Source organism: Mesoplodon densirostris, chromosome 10, assembly GCF_025265405.1.
Source record: "Mesoplodon densirostris isolate mMesDen1 chromosome 10, mMesDen1 primary haplotype, whole genome shotgun sequence".
Lineage (NCBI taxonomy): Eukaryota > Metazoa > Chordata > Mammalia > Artiodactyla > Ziphiidae > Mesoplodon > Mesoplodon densirostris.
In genome coordinates, this window is record NC_082670.1 from 39,718,860 (window position 1) to 39,739,086 (window position 20,227).

Here is a 20,227-nt window from a genome sequence, read left to right on the forward strand (position 1 = left end):
TCGAGGCCTCCCGTACTTTCCGGAAACTGGAGACTACCGTTGCATAACAGAAACAGCACGGGTAAACTGGAGTAATCATCACCGAGGGTGGTCGGGAGCCTAGGATTTTAGGGCATTATCCCTCTGGGAAAGCAGCTCTAGAAACTTATGCAAACAAGTCCTTCCAGAGCGAGGGGCAAAGCCCTGGCTGGGAGGACTGGGTCTTCTGTGCCATCTGGTACTTGACCTTGCCCTGGCTTCTGTTCTTCCCCGACTTCAGTTTCCTCACCTCCCAAACGCTGCCGTTGTCGTACAAGATCCCGGAGCTTTTCCCCGCCAACCCCGGGCTTTAACTCCTCCCCCTCAGCGTGGGGGCGGGGCGAGGAAAAGGTCAGGCCAGGAGTCACCTCCCCGCGCCGCCTGGCCGTCCCCTTCCTCTTTCCCACTGCCCGCCCCCTCGCTCCACCTTGGTGAGGTCACGCAGGGGACGTCACGGGGTTCTGACGCCACGAAGGGGCGGGACTCCGGGAGAGGAAGGGGCGGGGCTAGGCGGGCGACGCTTGCGCAGTGGGCGCGGCGCGGGAGGAGGCGGAGGCGGCATAGAAGCGAGAGGCGGCGGCGGCGGCGGCGGCGGAGGCGGCGGCACTGGGGGGGGTGGGAGGGGGGGGAGCGCGAGAGTGAGTGAGTGGCTGAGTGAGTTTACCCCTATGAGGCGGTGAGAGGCCCGGGGCCTACCTCAGAGGAGCGGGGTCGCGGCGCCAGCTAGCAGCGGGCCCCCTCCCGGTCCCCGGGCCCGGCGGCGCGGCGGCGGCTCAGTTGTGAGGAGGCGGGGAAGCGAGTGTCCGGCCCCAACCATGGAGGGCATGGACGTGGACCTGGACCCCGAGCTGATGCAGAAGTTCAGCTGCCTGGGCACCACCGACAAGGACGTGCTCATCTCCGAGTTCCAGCGGTTGCTCGGCTTCCAGCTCAACCCGGCCGGCTGCGCCTTCTTCCTGGACATGACCAACTGGTGAGCCGGCCCCGCCGCGCCAGCCCTGGCAGCGGCCTCGGGGCTCCGAGGGGAAGGGAAGGGACACCCAAGCTCGGCGGCCGGGCGGGACGGTCGGGCACTGAGGGGTACCCGCTTTCTGGGGCGGGGAGGGGTTGTGGGGAACCCTAGGGGCCTGGAAGAAATTTGGGGGCCGAGCAGGGCTGGAGGGGGATGTATGAGGAGAGTTGGGGTCCGTGGAGGGCAGGAGAGGCGGAAGGGAGATGGGCGGGGGTTACTCCTGAGGTTCTGCGGAGTATTAGCGGCCGAGGAACGCGGGAAGAGGGGGAAAGACTTGAGGATCGAGGCACGGGGTCGACCTGTGAGGAAGAGCGCTGTGGTGTTGGCTAAGAGTAAAAAGCACAGAAAATCTGAATTTGGGGAGTGGGCAAAAGCTTGGGGTATGGAGTTAGGGGCTGAGGATGACAGGGATGAGGGGAAACTGAGGGAGAGAATTAGGTACTATGCAAGAACCTGGCGCGCGGGTGAGACTTGGGAGTTAAGAGCTGAGAAGAACAGATTGTGTGTGTGTGTGTGTGTGTCTGTGTGTGTGTGTGTGTGTGTGTGTCTGTGTGTGTCCATGTCCATTCGAGGACAGATAAAGAAAAGGGAAAAACTTTATGGGGGAGGACAAGTGAGTACGGTAAGAAAGATGACTTTCCCAAGAGCTGTGCCGGGGAGCGGTGGGATCTACTAGTGGGATCCGCTAATGGAGGACCGGGAGTGCTAGACCTGGGGCACGGTGTGGGAAAAACCTTAGGAAAAGTGAAGGAGAGAGATTATCTTGGGGGAGGGAACTTTCTGAGGGGATTGGAGCCCTGGGCTCCAGAATGCGGGAATGGAGAAGGGCTTATCCAGAGGGGCTTACCGGAAAGAAAGCTGGTTGGTAGATGTTTGGGAAAATGGAGAACTTGACTTAGGCTGGGAACCAAGTATTTTTGGCTTGGAGTTTCCTTGTAGAAGACTGAATTGGGACAGAAGACCATGACAACTTAGACTAAAGGAGTATTTCTTGGCTTTGGGTGGAGCACTTGCTATTTTTGATAAGCAAGGCTTCCCTTTGTTCTTTGAGGGGTTGTTGAGTTCACTCAGGGTGAGTGATTAAGTGGAGACCATTAGACTTCCTTTGAAAGGATTTCAGGTGAAACAACTCATCTTTCTTTGGTCGGAAAACCATGAGATGATTGCCCTTTGCTCCCTGTGTTGGGCATGTGGAATCTTGTTTCTCTTGGCATCACTTATACAACCAGCCTCCCCTTTATTCCCTGCCCACTGGATGCCTCAAGCAATGCCAGAAAAAGAGGCTGTCAGCCTAGTCTTTATCCCGTTACTCATCGAGCCCTATCCTGAATGATGCCCATCTTATTAATGGGAGCCTTATAGCTGTGGTGACGTGTGAATTTTTTTCTGTGCAGCATCATTGGCAGGTCCTGTTGTTTATCTTTAAAGTTGATTGTTATAGTAAGAGTGGGATTGAGTTTCTAGATGTTTAGAAAACTCTTTGAATGCAGGAGATAGTCTTTATAATTAAAGAAGCATTTGTGATCCCCACTTTTATCTTTTATGTCCGGGATGATCTCAGACAAGGACTACAGCCTGCAGTAGTTTTCTGAACACCAGTCTATGTGTTTAATAGAGAGTGACAGGGGTTATTGAAAACACCAAGAAGAGGTATTACACTGGTGAGATTTAGAAGTAAAGCTATATCTTGAGGAGGGTTGTACCCTTGCCTGCCTGCTTCCTACTCCCAGCTCCTTTTCTTCATTGTTTACACTAGTTCAGCGTAAGAGACTTGGCATATAGTTGCTGCCAGTTTGGTAGGGGAGGATCATTATTTCTCCCCACCCTCTTGTGAGTTGTATCATTTAAATCCTGCCCTACTAAGTTTTTAGTTTTTTAGAGTCAGTATTTATTAGTACAATTATTAATGGCTACAGAAACAATGTAATGAATTTTATATGCTTGAGGTGTGTGTGTGTTTAACATCTAAGATTGTTTGTTTTTAAGTGTTGTGAAAGGTGAGGCCCAGTGTGGATGAGAAAAAAATATAATTATGGTTGCATTATAAAAATTTTATTTGAATTTTATGTAAAAATTATTAAGCTCAATGACACTGAGTAGCATGTGTTCTGATGAGATGTTATCTCTGTATAAAACAAGGTGATATCAGCATTCCTGAACAAAGGAGTGAGCCATTAAAAAAGCCATTCTGGTTTTAAAACAGAAGTCAGTAGCTTCTTAGGAATCCAGGCAATTAAGTGATAACTCAGCTTTAAGTACGTTACCTTATTTTTTGACTGTAGAAGTCATGTTCTTTCTTTTCTTTGATTATAAAATGAAAAATGTGTGAACTGAAGGAAGTAAGGCTTGTTATGCTTTTCTTTCTAATGAAAGCAGTTAGTTTCATAATCCAATATTGTGTTTTGATTCCTATGTTGACCTGGCTAAATTTGTCTTTGTTTTAAACAAATACTCATCATAATTAATAAAATCTAGTTAAAATACATACATGAATGCATACCTGGTCAAAATATTTGTGTGTTAAATAAATATCTAAAGTCTAGAAATGTATTTTTTAACATGTTTATTGGAATATAATTGCTTTACAGTCGTGTGTTAGTTTCTGCTTTATAACAAGGTGAATCAGCTATACATATACATATATCCCCATATCTCTTCCCTCTTGGGTCTCCCTCCCACCCTCACTATCCCACCCCTCTAGGTGGTCACAAAGCACTGAGCTGATCTCCCTGTGCTATGCGGCTGCTTCCCACTAGCTATCTATTTTACATAGAAATGTATTGTTTTTAAGTGTCATTTAATGTCTCACTTCGGAAACTGTCGAGATAGTCCCGGTAGAGGTTGCCAAAATTTCTCTCAAGTTGCTGTGGTTAACCTGTTGAATTTGAGATGATTAACCCTCCTGTGACTTTATAAGTGCCTGCTTTGGGTTGTAATAAATAACCACCATTCAGTTGTCTAGTGATTGTTAAAAAATAATGTGGTAAAATAAAAATGATTATTTTAAAATGAAGGCCACGAGTCTTCTAAAATGAAACCCTACTTGGAAAGGTTTATTTTCAAAAGTAAGAATTTATTTTTGTTGTTGGTAACAACTTTTTAAGAAGCTGTTGAAAATTGGCTAAATTGAGTGTTTTGGCCTTATAAGTTACCTACCGTGTAAACATAGCTTTTTTTTTTTTTTTTTAGTCTTAGGTTGGATATGCATTATATAGATATTTCTATTTAATTTAGAACCCAGTATTATTTCGGTTTTGTACTGTTTATACCTGAGCTGGCAGGTATGCTGCTGGAGATTGGTGGAACTGACTCTTAACAAAAGTAGTTAATTTTTAGTTCCTAAGTAAGTACATAAAGCGCATAAATGGTGTGGTGAAGGAACCCAATATCTGAAGCTAAACTGAAATGACTTGTAGATTAGAATAACTTTCTATAGGTGGAATGTCTTGCAAAGACACTTTTGGGCTGTGAGTATAGAACTTGGAATTCTAAAACTGGAAGCTGGCTTAAGATTCTCTAGTTCATTCCAGTTTTTCCTGCAAAATTGCATATAACCCTTCCAAGATAGCTTATTCTTGCATCCCTGAGGGCAGACATTTGCATGATACCTTATGGTAGTGTTTAATTACCTTTCTAGTTAGAATTATGTCAAAACTGAATCTTTCTTACTGTAATTAAGCTTTTTTCATTTGCTTGTGTCCCCCTTGGAGATGAAGAATAATAAACACTTTCCTTAAGAGGTCAGAAGGCTTCTATTAATACAAATTACTAGAAAATTTCAACCATTTGTCATTTTAACACATTCCGTTTAATGGTTTCTCACTCTTCAATGTAGTCTGATAGATTTATATATATTTTTAAGTGGAAACCAACAGAATTGAGAGAGCTTAATAGTGGTGAAATATACATAACGTAAAATTTAACATTTTTAGTCAATTTTAAATGTACAGTTCAGTGTTACATGAGATTTTAAATTCAGTTGTGGCCCTCAAAGTCATTTGTCTCTGTTATGTTTTCAAAGTGAGTTATTCTTTAGTGTTTGTGACAAGAAGCAAATAACACTGGTAGATTTTTTAGAGAATGTTAACGTAGGAGTTATTTCTCATTATAGGGATAAGTAAATTATCTTTGACCAGCATATAGACAATGTTGGTTGTTTCTGTCCCTCCTATTCATTAAGCTAGTGCTTCGCAGTTTTGGTGCAAAACTGCAAAAGTTTTGCAACATCTTAGGTTGCCTTCAGGTATCTTCAGGAAGCAGCGTGTATTTTTTGGAACACTACACACGCCCATCATGGATACAACAGATGTTTTCTAGAAAAATAACTCAGGAAAAACATTTTTGTAAAATAATGTCCTATTGACTTTCTCAGTATTGTCAGAAGCACCCTTCTGGATAAAATGAAGGTATAACCACTATGCAATGAAGTGAAATCAGAATCTCGATGTAAAAATTCATTGTACATCCTATCTGATCTCACAATGCCTCCCCCGCCTGATCTTAATCCATTTCTCAGTCACCTGCGTGCTAAATGAGTTTCTGATCCACTCTCTGGTTTATATGTATGCATCTAGGAAAAGTCTCTTTATGACAGATAAAACATGATATTAATAATAGTGTCCTTTAAAAATGTGTGCCAAGCAGCAGCTTTAGGAAGAGAATAGGAGGGGTCGCGTAACAATGATAGAGTGTTGTGCACGCTATTGCATTTTTAAGAAGGTTGGGAGTTCTTGGTTTGGACCTTCTTCTTTCCCACTTTTTGGCCTTTTTTGAGTGGCACAGACAGGTTGGGACTCTGAGTATAATATAAAATAGTTTACAATAGAGCATCAAGATTCATTTTAGTTTTAAAAGGAACATGGTAAAAAGTACATTGTTGTCCTGCAGGAGGTCTTTTTACTGTTCAAGTGCTGTGGGACTTGCATTTCTGATTATATATCAAGTCAGAACTAATCTCCATTATCGCCAGGGTGGGTGGAGGTGTTTCTTTACCATCTCTTGTCTTCCGACTCCCCCACCCCAATTTGTCTAGCACATAACAGCAAAAACTCAACCAAACAGTATTTATTTATTTATTGGTCACAAGGCTTACAGGATCTTACTTAGTTCCCCACCAGGGATTGAATCTGGGCTCCGGCCTTGAAAGCACCGAGTCCTAACCACTGGACCACCGGGGAATTCCCTCAACCAGACAGTATTTAAAGAAACGTATTTTGGATAGACCCCTGGCAGATAGTGTAATACAAAAGCAGAAGACAGCCTCTATCATAATTTGCTCTCTAACAGGAAAAGAACATGCCTGAAACTATGAGAGAAAAAGTTTGGGGATAAATAAGGAAGCAGCATTCATATGTTAATGCTGAATTAACTGAGTAAAATTTCAGAACAGGTAAGAATGGACTGAATCAAACAGAACCAGTGATTCCCAAATATTGAGTGCTTGCTATGGGTAGGTTGCTTTCTTAGAAGGTTTGAAATGGTTGGGATTTGAATTGATGGAAAAGTTATGTAATGTTAGGTGGAGGATATTTCCTGAGTGAAACCAGGAAGGAGCAATTGGAGCAGAGCTGTCTGGAAGATTGGCTTGACAAGAATGTGGTTAATGGGATCAGAAGTGACGAGAGATGGAGCTTATTTGTATCTTTGCTTTGGAATATTGTTGGTTTTTCAAAAATTGGGGTGAAATTGACATAAAATTGAACCACAGTAAAGTTAACAATTCAGTGGTATTTAGTGTGTTCACAGTGTTGTGCAACCACACCTCTGTCTAGCTAAAACATTTTCTTCACTGCAAAAGGAAACCCAACACCCATCAAGCAGTTGCTCCCCATTCCCTTCTCCCCCCAGCCCCTGGCAACCACCAGTATGAATTCTTTCTCTATGGATGTATCTATCCTGGATATTTCATATAAATGGAATCATAAATATATTTCCTTTTGTGTGTGGCTTCTTTCAAGCTTCATCATGTTGTGTATAGCATGTATCAGTACTTCATTCCTCTTAATGGCTGTTTAATATTCCAGTGTATGTGTATACCACAGTTTGTCCATTCATCCATTGGTGGACATTTGAGCCATTTCTACCTTTTGGCTATTGTGAATAGCGCTGCTGTGAACATGCGTTTAGGTATACTTGTTTGAGTACCTGTTTTCATTTCTTTGGATATATATGTAGGAGTTGAATTGCTGGGTCATATGGTAATTCTATATTTAACTTTTTGAGGAGCCACCAAACTATTTTCCACAGTGGCTGAGTCATTTACATTCCCCTAGCAGTGTTTGAGGGTCTGTACCAATTTTCCTACAAACTTGACAACACTTATTTTCCTTTTTTAAATTATAGTGAGTCTGCAGTGGTACCTCATTGTGAGATTGATTTGCATTTCTCTGATTACTAATCGTGTTGAATGTCTTTTCATATGGTTGTTGGCCATTTGTATATCTTTTTTGGAGAAATGTCTATGAAAGTCCTTTGCTGGTTTTTTAACTGGACTGTTTGTCTTTTTGTTGTTCAGTTATAAGGGTTCTTTATATATTTTGGATACTAGACCATTATCATATATTTGATTTGCAAATATTTTCTCCAATTCTGTGGATTGTGTTTTTTATTTTTATTTTTTTTTGCGGTATGTGGGCCTCTCACTGTTGTGGCCTCTCCCGTTGCGGAGCACAGGCTCCGGATGCGCAGGCCCAGCGGCCATGGCTCACGGGCCCAGCCGCTCCGCGGCATATGGGATCCTCCCAGACCGGGGCACGAACCCGTATCCCCTTCATCGGCAGGCGGACTCTTAACCACTGCGCCACCAGGGAGGCCCTGGATTGTGTTTTTGAATAATTTTTTAAAATCTATTTATTTATTTATTTTTGGTTGTGTTGGGTCTTCGTTGCTGTGTGTGGGCTTTCTCTAGTTGTGATGAGCAGGGGCTACTCTTCGTTGCGGTGCATGGGCTTCTCATTGCTGTGTCTTCACGTGTTGCGGAGCACGGGCTCTAGGCGCGTGGGCTTCAGTAGTTGTGGCGCACGGGCTTCAGTAGTTACGGCGCACGGGCTTAGTTGCTCTGTGGCATGTGGGATCTTCCCAGACCAGGGCTCGAACCCATGTCCTCTGCATTGGCAGGCGGATTCTTAACCACTGTGCCACCAGGGAAGTCCCCTATGGATTGTTTCTAAAATTTTCTTGTTAATGTTCTTTGATGCATAAATGTTTTTAATTTCGGTGAGGTCCAATTTATTTAATTTTTTGTTGTTGCTTGTGCTTTTGGTGTTATAGGTAATAATTTATGCCAATCCAAGATCATGAAGATTTGCCTTTGTTTTCTTCTAAGAGTTTTATGGTTTCAGTTCTTATATTTAGGTCACTGATCCATTTTGAGTTAACTTTTGCATATGGTTTAGGTGGGAGTCCATCTTCATTCTGTAGAGTTTAATTTTGATCATATTATATGCTCTGGAATTGGCTTCTCATTGACTCTCCATTAAATATATCCTTTACTTGTATTAAATATGTACTGTACTTGCTTTGGCCACCACTGAAAATTGGGCCAGAAAAGTGTGCAAGGTTTTCTGATGGGAGAAAAAACTTGTGCATGTTCTATGGGCACCAAAAACTAAATGTATGTTCAAAAGGTCAATCCTCCCCGCCCCCAATCCTTCAGCTTTTCTTTCTGACTTTTTCCTGTTTCATTAATAGCTACAGTGGTCTTCCAGACATAAGGCTTGAACTGTGTTATTTCCAGTGCCCTCTCTTTCCTGGATACCCCAGATCATTTGCCAAACCCAGCTCATTTCCACTCTGCAGTGCACCTCCCAACTGTCTCTTTTTTCCATTCTCCTTGCCATCACCTTAGCTTATATAGATTATGTTACCACTTTAACAGGGTAACATAGGAATAGTCTCCAAATTGGTTTTTTGCACCAGGTTCTCCTCCTTCCAGTCCATTTTGCGGACATACCCCTACCAGGTCAGTCTTTCTGAATCACAGCTTTGATCAGGGCCCTTCTTTTCTCAGAAACCTTTGTGCCTTGTAGACCAGGTAAAGAGCAGAGAGCTTTAGCTTGACATTCAGGACCTTCCATAGATTGATCCAGCATATCTTTTGTGATGGGTATCCTGCTCCTCTCTGCCCCGTTCAAGCTGGCCGCTGCTTGTTTCCCACACATACTTCTGCTTTCCCAATTTTTTTTTTTTTTTTTGCAGTATGCGGGCCTCTCACTGTTGTGGCCTCTCCCGTTGCAGAGCACAGGCTCCGGACGCGCAGGCTCAGTGGTCGTGGCTCACGGGCGCAGCCACTCCGCGGCATGTGGGGTCTTCCCGCACCGGGGCACAAACCTGTGTCCCCCGCATTGGCAGGCGGACTCTCAACCACTGCGTCACCAGGGAAGCCCTGCTTTCCCAATTTTTAACTTTTTTCTTCTACCTAGAATACTGTTATTTCCTTTCTTTATACCTCATGAAATCCTTTTTTTTTTTTTTTTTGAAATTGGGACACGAATTCTTGGTAGTGCTGTCTTCTCTGAACTGCACTCTTGCCTTTTTAATAACGGTTATCATGTATGATGCACAGCCTGGAGAGGAAAATGTCCCCTAACAGCCTTTGCTTCTTCCTAAGCATCTGATGCAACACTTTGTATGTAGTAGGTGCTCAATAAATATTTGTTGAAGTAGTACCTGAAGATAGGTGGGAATAAAGATTTTGTTTTTATGGAAGTCTTGAAGTCTAGTGCTGTTAGAAGAAACAAGTTCTATAAACTAGGCTTCTTTTCAGGCTCTTTTGTTTGTAGGTTTAATTTGGGCATACATGACATGAAAGCAAATTAAAATTTAAGTAACAACAAGAATATTGTTTCTGGAAGCAATCTGAGCCCTCTGCAGGTTGGCCCCACCTTGTTATATACCTACCTTTCCAGGCATGTCTCCTTACACTAAATATTTTTTGTAATCAGTTTATGAGAGAATGTATTAATCAAAGTTAGGTAAGTTATTTAGATATGAATGGAGAAGAATATTTTTTAAAATCTCTGAAGTTCTCCTGGATCTTTGCCAGTATTTTTTATTGAGGAAGAACTGTAAAAAGCAGCATAAGCACATAGTAAGTTCAAATAGTTTAGAAGGGTCTAAGCAGGAATTGCAAACTAAAATGCTTATAGATGCCAGGTGGGGGACATGAACAGTTGAAGTATGTGTGAGCTAGAAGGCACTTGCCTTTTTATAAAGAGGATGTCTGATACTTGCCTTAAGTCAAATATTGCCACGCTGGAATGGGGGCCCAGCATTCTTAGATTTTTCCATTTTTTCAAGAGAAGCCAGAAATTCAGATTTTTATGGGAAATTTCCTGATTTTCAAACGTTGGCAACTATTTTAAATACTTTTAAAACATTGTGTGGGCCAAATAAACTACATCTGTAGGTGGGATGTGGTCCTTGGGCCGCTAATTTGCAACCTGTGGATGAATAGTGAAAAGCAAAAATCCCCTCTCCTTTCTAGATATAGCCACTACTATTTCTTCTGTACCTTTTAGAAAATGTTCATGTCTATAGACTTTTGTACATATACACAGGTAATTTTTTTTGCATGTGTGTATATGTATATGTGTATATAAAAAATTAAATGTATATAAAAACTTTTAATAGCAGTGGTATTGCTATTTGAATAATTATTCTTCCTATCCAGACTAGTGGGTACCATATCTCTTGCACCTTCTTTGCTTCAGTGAGCAGTGAATTAGCTGTCAAGGTACTTGGATAGGATGATCAAATAGATAGGCTTTATTAATTGACAATGCAGTGGTGAAACTAATATATTGTAAATCAACTGTACTTCAATAAAAAAACACAATAAAAACCAACGAAAAGCAACGAAAAACCCGTGCAGTGGTGGATTTGGTCTCTTCAAATATAGTAAAATTTCTTCACTGTATTAACAGACTCTCATCTAGTGATTACATATACTTATTAAACCTTTGTTTTGCTGTGTTAAGAGCAAAATGTGTTAAGTAAACTATCTAGCAGTGAGCTCATCTGAATTTACTTATGAGGTACTGTCAGAGAACACATTTCATAATTTGAACTTTTTAGGGACCCAAAACACAAAACTGAAACTCACTTTAACTCTTTATTAAACCACCTTGTACAGATAACACTAATACATTTTTCACTCTATGGAAGGGTAATTGATTTTGTAAGCGATTTTCTAATGATTTGCCAAAGCTAATGTATGTCTTGGGAGGGGTAGCAGTTTATTCCAAATATGGAACTCAGCCTCATTGAATTTACTAGGTACTGCGTTTGAAAAGACTCACTTTTAAAAATGAATGGTTACGTTTTCTTAAAATGTTTGAGCCTCGGGTCTGTACAGTGTTTCCAGGAGTTTGAACTTGAATTATTGTGCTTGAGGTCAGTGATTCATAGCCTATTATGTAGCAACAGCTTACTAATGATTGATTGAATGATACACGATGTGCTTCTAAAATGCTTTGTGGTCAGCATTTATCTTCTAAAGTAAATTTCGCTTTTTAATTAAAAAAATATTTTGATAACAGGCTTTGAGTAGTGGAAATCATTAGCCAAGGGATGGGGTTTGCATACACCTGTAACTGGGAACTACTGCCTTTAAAATATTTTTAAATTAAAAAATAGTAACAATTGTATTATGACATAGATCTTACTGCATATAAGCTAGAAAATACCAAAAAGAAAAAAGAAAAAAAAAAAAGGAAAAAAATAAGCCATACTCATGGGACCCAGAAATAAGCAATTTTAACCTTTTGATCTGTATCCTTTTAATACTATTGTGTGTGTGTACCTGTGTTTGCTTTACAAAAGTGGAGTATTTACTATATTCTGGGTATTGTTTTAAGTGATTAAGTTTAATATATAATGTTCATAATAATTCTGGGAAATAAATACTGTTATCTTCATTTTACAGAAAAGGATTAGAGACTCAGTGAGGTTAAATAACTTACCTAAAGTTATGTGGGTAATACATGGTAGAAATAGGATTCAAGTATAAGCAGCTTGGGACCACAGTCTGTGCTCCTGATTGTTGTGTTTTACACGCTGTATGGGTTTCTAGGACTGCCATAACAAACTACCACAAGCTGGGTGGCTTAAAACAAATTTATTCTCTTACAGTTCTGGAGGTTGGAAGTCTGAATTCAGGGCCTGGGCAGGGCTATGCTCCCTCTGAAGATTCTTAGGGAAGAATTCTTCCTTACCTCTTCTTAGCTTCTGATAGCTCCTGGCATTTCTTGGTGTTCCTTGGCTTGTAGATGCATCACTCCAGTTTGTCTCAGAAGTCACATGACCTTCTTCCGTGTGTGTGTGTGTGTGTGTGTGTGTGTGTGTGTGTGTTGGGGGGGTAGGGGGTGTGGGGGGGTATGTGTCTCCTTAGAAGGAAACCAGCCAGTTGGATTTAGGACCCAACCTAATCTAGTATGACCACATCTTAACTGATTATGTCTGCACAGACTCTGTTTCCAAATAAGATCATGGTTCTGAGGTTCTGGGAGGACATGAATTCAGGGGGATACCCTTCAACCAATATACACACTATGTGTAGTCTGTTTTCACTTAAAAATATGACCATTTCTCCATTCTTTTTTTTTTTTTTTTAAGGTTTATTTATTTATTTACTTACTTATTTTTGGCTGTGTCGGGTCTTAGTTTCGGCACGTGGGGTCTTCGTTGAGGCATGCGGGATCTTTCGTAGCGGTGCACGGGCTTCTCGCTAGTTGTGGCGGCATGTTTTCTCTCTCTATTTGTGGCCCTCAGGCTCCAGGGCGCGTGGGCTCTATAGTTGTGGCACGTGGGTTCCAGAGCGTATGGGCTCTGTAGTTTGTGGCACGCAGGCTCTCTAGTTGAGGCACATGAGTTCAGTAGTTGTGACACGTGGGCTTAGTTGTCCTGCAGCATGTGGGATCTTAGTTCCCTGACCAGGGATTGAACCCGCGTCCCCTGCATTGTAAGGCAGATTCTTTACCACTGGACAACCAGGGAAGTCCCCATTTCTCCATTCTTAATAAATATGATTCTGCACTTTTATTTTAAAGGCTTCACAGTATTCCTTTACATGGATATAGAAATGTTCCCCTCCTCAATGCTTTAAAACAGACTTTGAGGGCTTCCCTGGTGGCGCAGTGGTTGAGAGTCCGCTGCCGATGCAGGGGACACGGGTTCGTGCCCCGGTCCAGGAAGATCCCACATGCCGCGAAGTGGCTGGGCCCGTGAGCCATGGCTGCTGATCCTGTGCGTCCGGAGCCTGTGCTCTGCAATGGGAGAGGCCACAACAGTGAGAGGGCCGCGTACCGCAAAAAAAAAACAAAAACAAAAACAAAAAAAAACTTTGATATGTTGTTGAGTATGGACTTTAGGCCAAGCCATTTCAGGTCAGTCATCCACCTCAGTTGTCAAGATTTTTTTAACTGGGAGAGCAGGATATGTAGGTGCACCATCTCACGTATAGAGGTCTTATCCCCTTCTTACTTTAAAACACACACACAAATGGAATCACACTATACATATTGTTCGTAGGTTAGCTTGTTTAACTTTACAATGTAGACATTATTTTTCTTTTTTTTTTAATGGATACATGGTATTCCATTGTGGCTGACACATTTTGTTTAACCACTTCCTTACTGATGGACAGTTAGTTTCTAGGTATTTGCTTTTATAAAGCTGCTCTGGTATAGGTATCTTTATACAGACTTGGGGATACAGTCCTAGAAGTGGGATTGCTGGGGCTAGATGTATGGCCAGTATAAATTTTGGTAGGTAGTATCAAATTCACTTCAAATGTATTGTACCAATTTTATTGTACCAATTTTCATTTTTACTGTCAGTATACAAGAGTGCTTGTTTTGCCAACCTCTTAGCCATGGAAGAATGGTCTTTACATTGTTGCTGGTCTGATAGGTTAAATATATATTCATTTTAATTTGTATTGCTTTAATTATGAGTGAGGTAGGACATCTTTCCTTATCCTTAATGGCCATTTGTATCCCCCCTCCCCCCATCTTTGTTGAGGCCATTTATATTTTTCTGTGACTTTTTTGTGTGTTTTTCTCTCTACCTCTATTGGATTGTTCTTTTTTTCATTGATTTATGTGAACTCTTTGCATATTAAGGAAAATAGCTTATTAAATACTTACCTTTCCTCCAGTTTGTCTTTTAACATGGTTTATGATTTTTGTTTTAACTGTGTAGCAGTTTTTTGGTGAATTTTTGTGAAGTTGAATCCAGCAGTCTTTTCCTTTTTGATTTCTGCTTTTGTTTTCATGTTTAGAATTCCTTCCCCCACCTAATCGTTTTATAATTATTCACCTTTGTTTTCTTTATGATTGCATAATTTACATATAAATTTTTTATACAGATGAAACTTATTTGGCAGTGTGCTGGGGTTTATATCTAACATGTTCTTCAGATGATTAGTCAGTTTTCCCATTTACTGTGAAATTCACATTTCCCCCCAATGATTTGAAATGCTATCTTTATCATATATCAAATGCTTATGTATATATTTGGGCTCAGTTTTGAGATTCCTCCTCTGTTGTACTGGTGTGTATGTCCGGTTTTCTAAGGTAGAATAAGAATTTTAATGTTCACTTAAAAAATATTTTTAAAGGGAAGTACATTATTTTCTTCTTCTTTTTTTTTTTTGCTGTATGCGGGCCTCTCACTGCTGTGGCCTCTCCCGCTGCGGAGCACAGGCCCTGGACGCGCAGGCCCAGCGGCCACGGCTCACGGGCCCAGCCGCTCTGCGGCATGTGGGATCTTCCCAGACCGGGGCACGAACCCGTATCCCCCGCATTGGCAGGGGTACTCTCAACCACTGCGCCACCAGGGAAGCCCTATTTTCTTCTTATAATTTTCATTTTATCTGCATTATAAAGGCACATAGTTTAAAGGGTAAGGTAGTTCTACAGGCTTGTTAAAAGGAACCAGGGATTCTAGAGTCCTTTTTTCATACTCATTTCCAAAGGCAGTCTTTTTAAATTCTTTCAGCTGATTTTTTGGGTTTTTACCTCCATTGATTTTTTTTTTTTTTTTTTTCTGTTTTGACCATTATCTGTTGACTTCCCACAGGGAGATGAGGATGTTATTCTGTGAGAGCCAATGTGGTGGTAAAGAGCGAAGTTCAAAGCTTCTGCTATTTACTATCTGTTTGACCTTCGGCAAGTTATTTTACTCTTTCTTTGTCTTGGTTCCTTATATATAAGGACAATATCAGTTTTTACCTGAGGATTGGATAAATTAATATGTGTAAAGATTTAGAGCTGTACCCAGCACATGGTAATTTTCAGTTACACTCACCCTCTCTCTAATGCTCCCATTTTAATTATTTGTGATTTGGTTAAATCAGTTTTCAGTGTTTATGTTGTTTTAACTATTTAAATCCTTATAGACACTTGAGCCATTAATGTACTGGGATTCATTTTCCTTTTCTGCACAATCTTTTGCTGTCCTAGGGTGAATCATTGTCTTGATTTTTTGGTTTGCTCAGTTTCTTAGATAGTTTTAAAATGCTTTATTTATTAAGTTTCAGGTATACAGCATTATAGTTCAACATCTGTAGACAACATCTGTATACAGGATATACAGAAAATTCTGTTTTTTCTGTATAGGGATCAGAGTTTTAAAAATTATTTATTTATTTGTTTGTTTATTTATTTATTGTTGGGTCTTCGTTGCGTTGCGCGGGCTTCTCATTGCTGTGGCTTCTCTTGTGGAGCACGGGCTGTAGGTGCACGGGCTCAGTAGTTGTGGCACGCAGGCTCAGTAGCTGTGCTCACAGGCTCTAGAGCGCAGGGTCAGTAGTTGTGGCACGCGGGCTTAGTTGCTCCGTGGCAGGTAGGATCTTTCCGGACCAGGGCTCCAACCCGTGTCCCCTGCATTGGCAGGCAGATTCTTAACCACTGCTCCTCCACCAGGGAAGTCTGGGATCAGATTTTTTTTTTTTTTTTTTTTTTGCGGTACGCGGGCCTCTCACGGCTGTGGCCTCCACCGTTGCGGAGCACAGGCTCCGGACGCGCAGGCCCAGCGGCCATGGCTCACGGGCCCAGCCGCTCCGCGGCATGTGGGATCTTCCCGGACCGGGGCACAAACCTGTGTCCCCTGCATCGGCAGGCGGACTCTCAACCACTGCGCCACCAGGGAAGCCCCTGGGATCAGGTTTTTTAAACTAAGTTATCGTCAAACTCCTTACTATCTATGAATCTCTTCTCAGTAGGTTTAGACACTTCAGGTGTTCTATTGGTTTTATCTTTGTGAAGAAGCCTTCCACAGTGTTTGACCCACTATGACTGGACTGGTAGAACTCTAGGTCTGCTGCACAGCTCCCCTGGTACCCCGGGGATTTCTTTCATACTTTCCCCACTTTGTTGGAACCCCTGTTTCCTGGACCCCATTTTTTTAAACTTCCTAAGAGTGCAGAGGAGATAAAATTTGAGACTGTCGTATTCTGAAACTGTATTTTACTCTGATATTTAGTTGATAATCCCAGGTTTGGTTAGGTAGCAATTTGAAGATTGGAAGTAGTTTTCTCAGAATTTTGAAGGCACTGTTCCTTTGTTTTGTGTTTTTCAGTGGAAATGTTGAAATGTGATGCTGTTCTGATTCTTTGTTCTTTGAATGAATTATGTTTTTCCCCTTTCTGGAAGCTTTTGGTAACTTTGCTGTGTCCCCAGTGTCCTGAAATTTGACAGTGATGCATTTCAGCCTGTGTTCTCATACACTGTGCTTAGCCTTGGGGAGCCCTTTTAGTCTGGAAACTGTCCTCTGTTCTTGGAATGTTTCTTTTTTTTTTCTTCCAGTTTTATTGAGATACTACACCACTGTATAACTTTAAGGTGTACAGCATAATGATTTGACTTACATATCTCATGAAATGATTATCACAGTAAGTTTAGTAAACATCCATTATGTCATAGAGATACAAAATTAAAGAAATAGAAAAGAATTTTTTCTTGTGAGCGAGCTCTTAGAATTTAGTCTCTTACTAACCTTCATATATAACATATAGCAATGATAATTATATTTATCATGTTGTACATTACATCCCTAGTGTTTATTTATCTTCTATCTGGGATTTTATACCTTTTGACTGCCTTCCTGCAGTTCCCCCCTCCACCTCTGGTAACCACAAATCTGATCTCTTTTTCAATGAGTTTGTTTGTTTTTGAAGTATAATTGACCTACAATAACACTATGTTAGTTCCTGTTACACAATATAGTGATTTGGTATTTTTATATACTTCAAAATGATCACCACAAGAAGTCTGATAAGTCTAGTTATGATATGTCACCATAGAAAGATATTACATAGTTATTGATTATGTTCTCACACTGTACATTTCATAACTGTGGCTCATTTTTTTGCAGCTGGAAGTTTGTTCCTCTTATCTCCCTCACCTATTTCTTTCCTCCCCCTACCCCTCCCCCACCGCCCCTTGCCACCACCTGTTTGTTCTCTCTGTCTGTACCTCTGTTTCTCTTTTGTCATGTTTGTTCGTTTTGTTTTTTTTAGGTCTTAGAAATTTTCTTGAATTAATTCTTTGATTTTCTCCTCTTCATTTTCTCTGTTCTCTTTTCTTAGATCTCCTATTTTTCAGACACTGGATTTTCTGTTCTGGTCCTCTGTCTTATCTTTTTTTCCCCTCTTTTAACCTTTTGACAAAATTTTTGCTCTCTTTTCTGTGATCTCTGTGTTTTTTCTTCAGGTTGCCTTTTCTGTTTGCTTGCTTTAGTTTTTTTCTATCATATTAGATACTTTACCTTATGTACTTGCTGTTTATTAGCTATCTACTCGTATTTATGAGTAAGACAGAAAAAGTGGTTTAAAAGTTGTGGGCCTGACTGTGGGGTTTGTTAAATGAGGGCTTAACAGCTCCACCCATTTCCTCCAGGGTGGGGCAGTCACCAGCTATGCAGTGTTTAGACTATATTGAGGATCTGAGGTCTGATGCATAGTTTAGGCAAATGCATAACTTCTGTTTTTATCCATGTCTTTACCTTCACTTGTAGGGTACCTGGTGCTCTTAATTTCTGAATCTTTTGGGGAATCCTCACTTTAAGTTGGATTGCTTCTCTACTTGTCCCACTGCTGGCCGAGGAGGAGTCATCTTTCTCAGGTCGGCTAAGTCATTTACCACTTGTCTCTCTGCTTTCTAGCCGCCCACATATTGCCTCCTCACTTGTTCATTTGGTCCTTGTGAATTTCTGACTTTTTCCCGCATTTTTCTTCATTCAGGCTGCTATAACAAAAATATCATAGATTGTGTGGCTTGATAAACAACAGAGATTTATTTCTCACATATCTGGAGGCTGGGAAGTCCAAGGTCAGGGTGCCAGCAGATTAAATGTCTGGTGAGGGTCCGATTCCTGGTTTACAGATGACTGACTTTTCACTGTAACCCCATGTGGTGGAAGGGGCAAGGGAGCTCTCTGGGATGGCTTTTATAAGGACACTAATTCCATTCGTGAGGGCTTTACCCTTGTGACCTAATTACCTCTGAAAGGCTCCACCTCCTAATACCATCACATTGGGAGTTAGGGTTTCACAATGAATTTTGGGGGGACACAAATGTACATTCAATATGTAGCACTATACCTATATTTTAGGAGGGTTTTGGGAGAGAGCTGAGGCTAGTGTGTGAAATTTTTTTTTTAAATTAGTTAATTTAGTTTTGGCTGCATTGGGTCTTCGTTGCTGTGTGCGGGCTTTCTCTAGTTGTGGCGAGCACGGGCTACTCTTCATTGCAGTGTGCAGGCTTCTTATGGCGGTGGCTTCTCTTGTTGCGCAGCACGGGCTCTAGGCGCGTGGGCTTCAGTAGTAGTTGTGGCTCATGGGCTCTAGAGCGAAGCTTCAGTAGTTGTGGCACACGGGCTTAGTTGCTCTGAGGCATGTGGGATCTTCCCGGACCAGGGCTCGAACCTGAGTCCCCTGCATTGGTAGGCGGATTCTTAACCACTGAGCCACAGGGAAGTCCCTGAAATTTTTAATTGGAAGCTGAAAGGAAGTATTGGATTTGCATCTAAAATTTTTTATTCTGCCTTTTTACTCTTACGATTTATGTGATTGTTTGGATATGATGTAAAATTTTAGTATACCAATTGAATAATTGATCAAGTTGTGATGATGTTGTATTTAGATAGCTTTCCTTCACCAAAATGGATCTGCATTTACCTGAAGGATAAAAAACAAACTACAAATACTTATCTCTGGCTATGAGATTATGAAGTTTTTTATTTTCTTTTTTATACTTTCTTTTTCACTTTAATTCTCACATTTTCTATAATGAATATGTATTACTTGTGTAATTAGGAAAAAATAATACCTAAGTAGAGAAAACATTGTTAATCACATCCTTAGATAAAAATTTGCCTTAGGTTCCAATATGTTCTTCTTTTATTTAATCCTAAATCCATCAGAGTTGTGCTCTGTCCTTTACTTCTTTTAGGTAATCTACAGTTAGAAACACTAATTTTGGGGTGAGTGTATGTGCTTTGCAGAGTTCATTCTGATCTGTCCCCCAACTTTTTATTTTGAAGACTTTCAAAAGTATAGAAGAGTTGAAAGATTAGCACAATGAATACCTGTATAATTGCCATTTTACCGTATCTGCTTTATTTTTTAAGTACCTTTATTGAAGTATAATCTACATATAATAAATTAACCCATTTAAAATAGATAATTGAATGATTTTTAGTAAGTTTACAGAACTGAGCAACCATCACTACAATCCAGTTGTATAATATTTTCATCATTTCAAGAAGACTTTGCCTGCCTATTTATAATCACCATTCCTACTTCCAGCCTCAGGCAAACACTAATTTTTTTTCTGTCTCTAAATAATTGCCTTTTCTTTTACTTTTTATATCGATGGAATCGTATAATAAGGAGTCTTTTTTTAAAATTATTTATTTATTTAGGCTGCACCGGGTTTTAGTCGTGGCACGTGGGATCTTCGTTGCAGCGTGTTTTAGTTGTGGCATGCGGACTCTTAGTTGCAGCATGTGGACTCAGTTGTGGCATGCAAACTCGTAGTTGCAGCATGCATGTGGGATCTAGTTCCCGGACCAGGGATTGAACCCCGGCCCCCTGCATTGGGAGCGTGGATTCTTAACCCACTGGACCACCAGGAAAGTCTCATAAGTGGTCTTTTGTATCTGGCTTCTTTCAGTTAGTGTTTTGTTTATGAGGTT

General features: G+C 41.0%; 1 protein-coding gene across 2 annotated transcripts in view; it reads left to right on the forward strand.

The window, feature by feature from the left end:
* Positions 1-646: 646 nt before the first annotated feature.
* Positions 647-20,227, forward strand: part of ILRUN (inflammation and lipid regulator with UBA-like and NBR1-like domains) — a 119,372-nt gene continuing 99,791 nt past the window's right edge. For both annotated transcript variants that reach the window (XM_060110550.1, XM_060110549.1), the window contains exon 1: positions 647-991. In XM_060110550.1, coding sequence (XP_059966533.1) covers positions 834-991 — 158 coding nt within the window. In that variant the 5' untranslated portion in view covers positions 647-833. The remainder of the gene's footprint in view (positions 992-20,227) is intronic.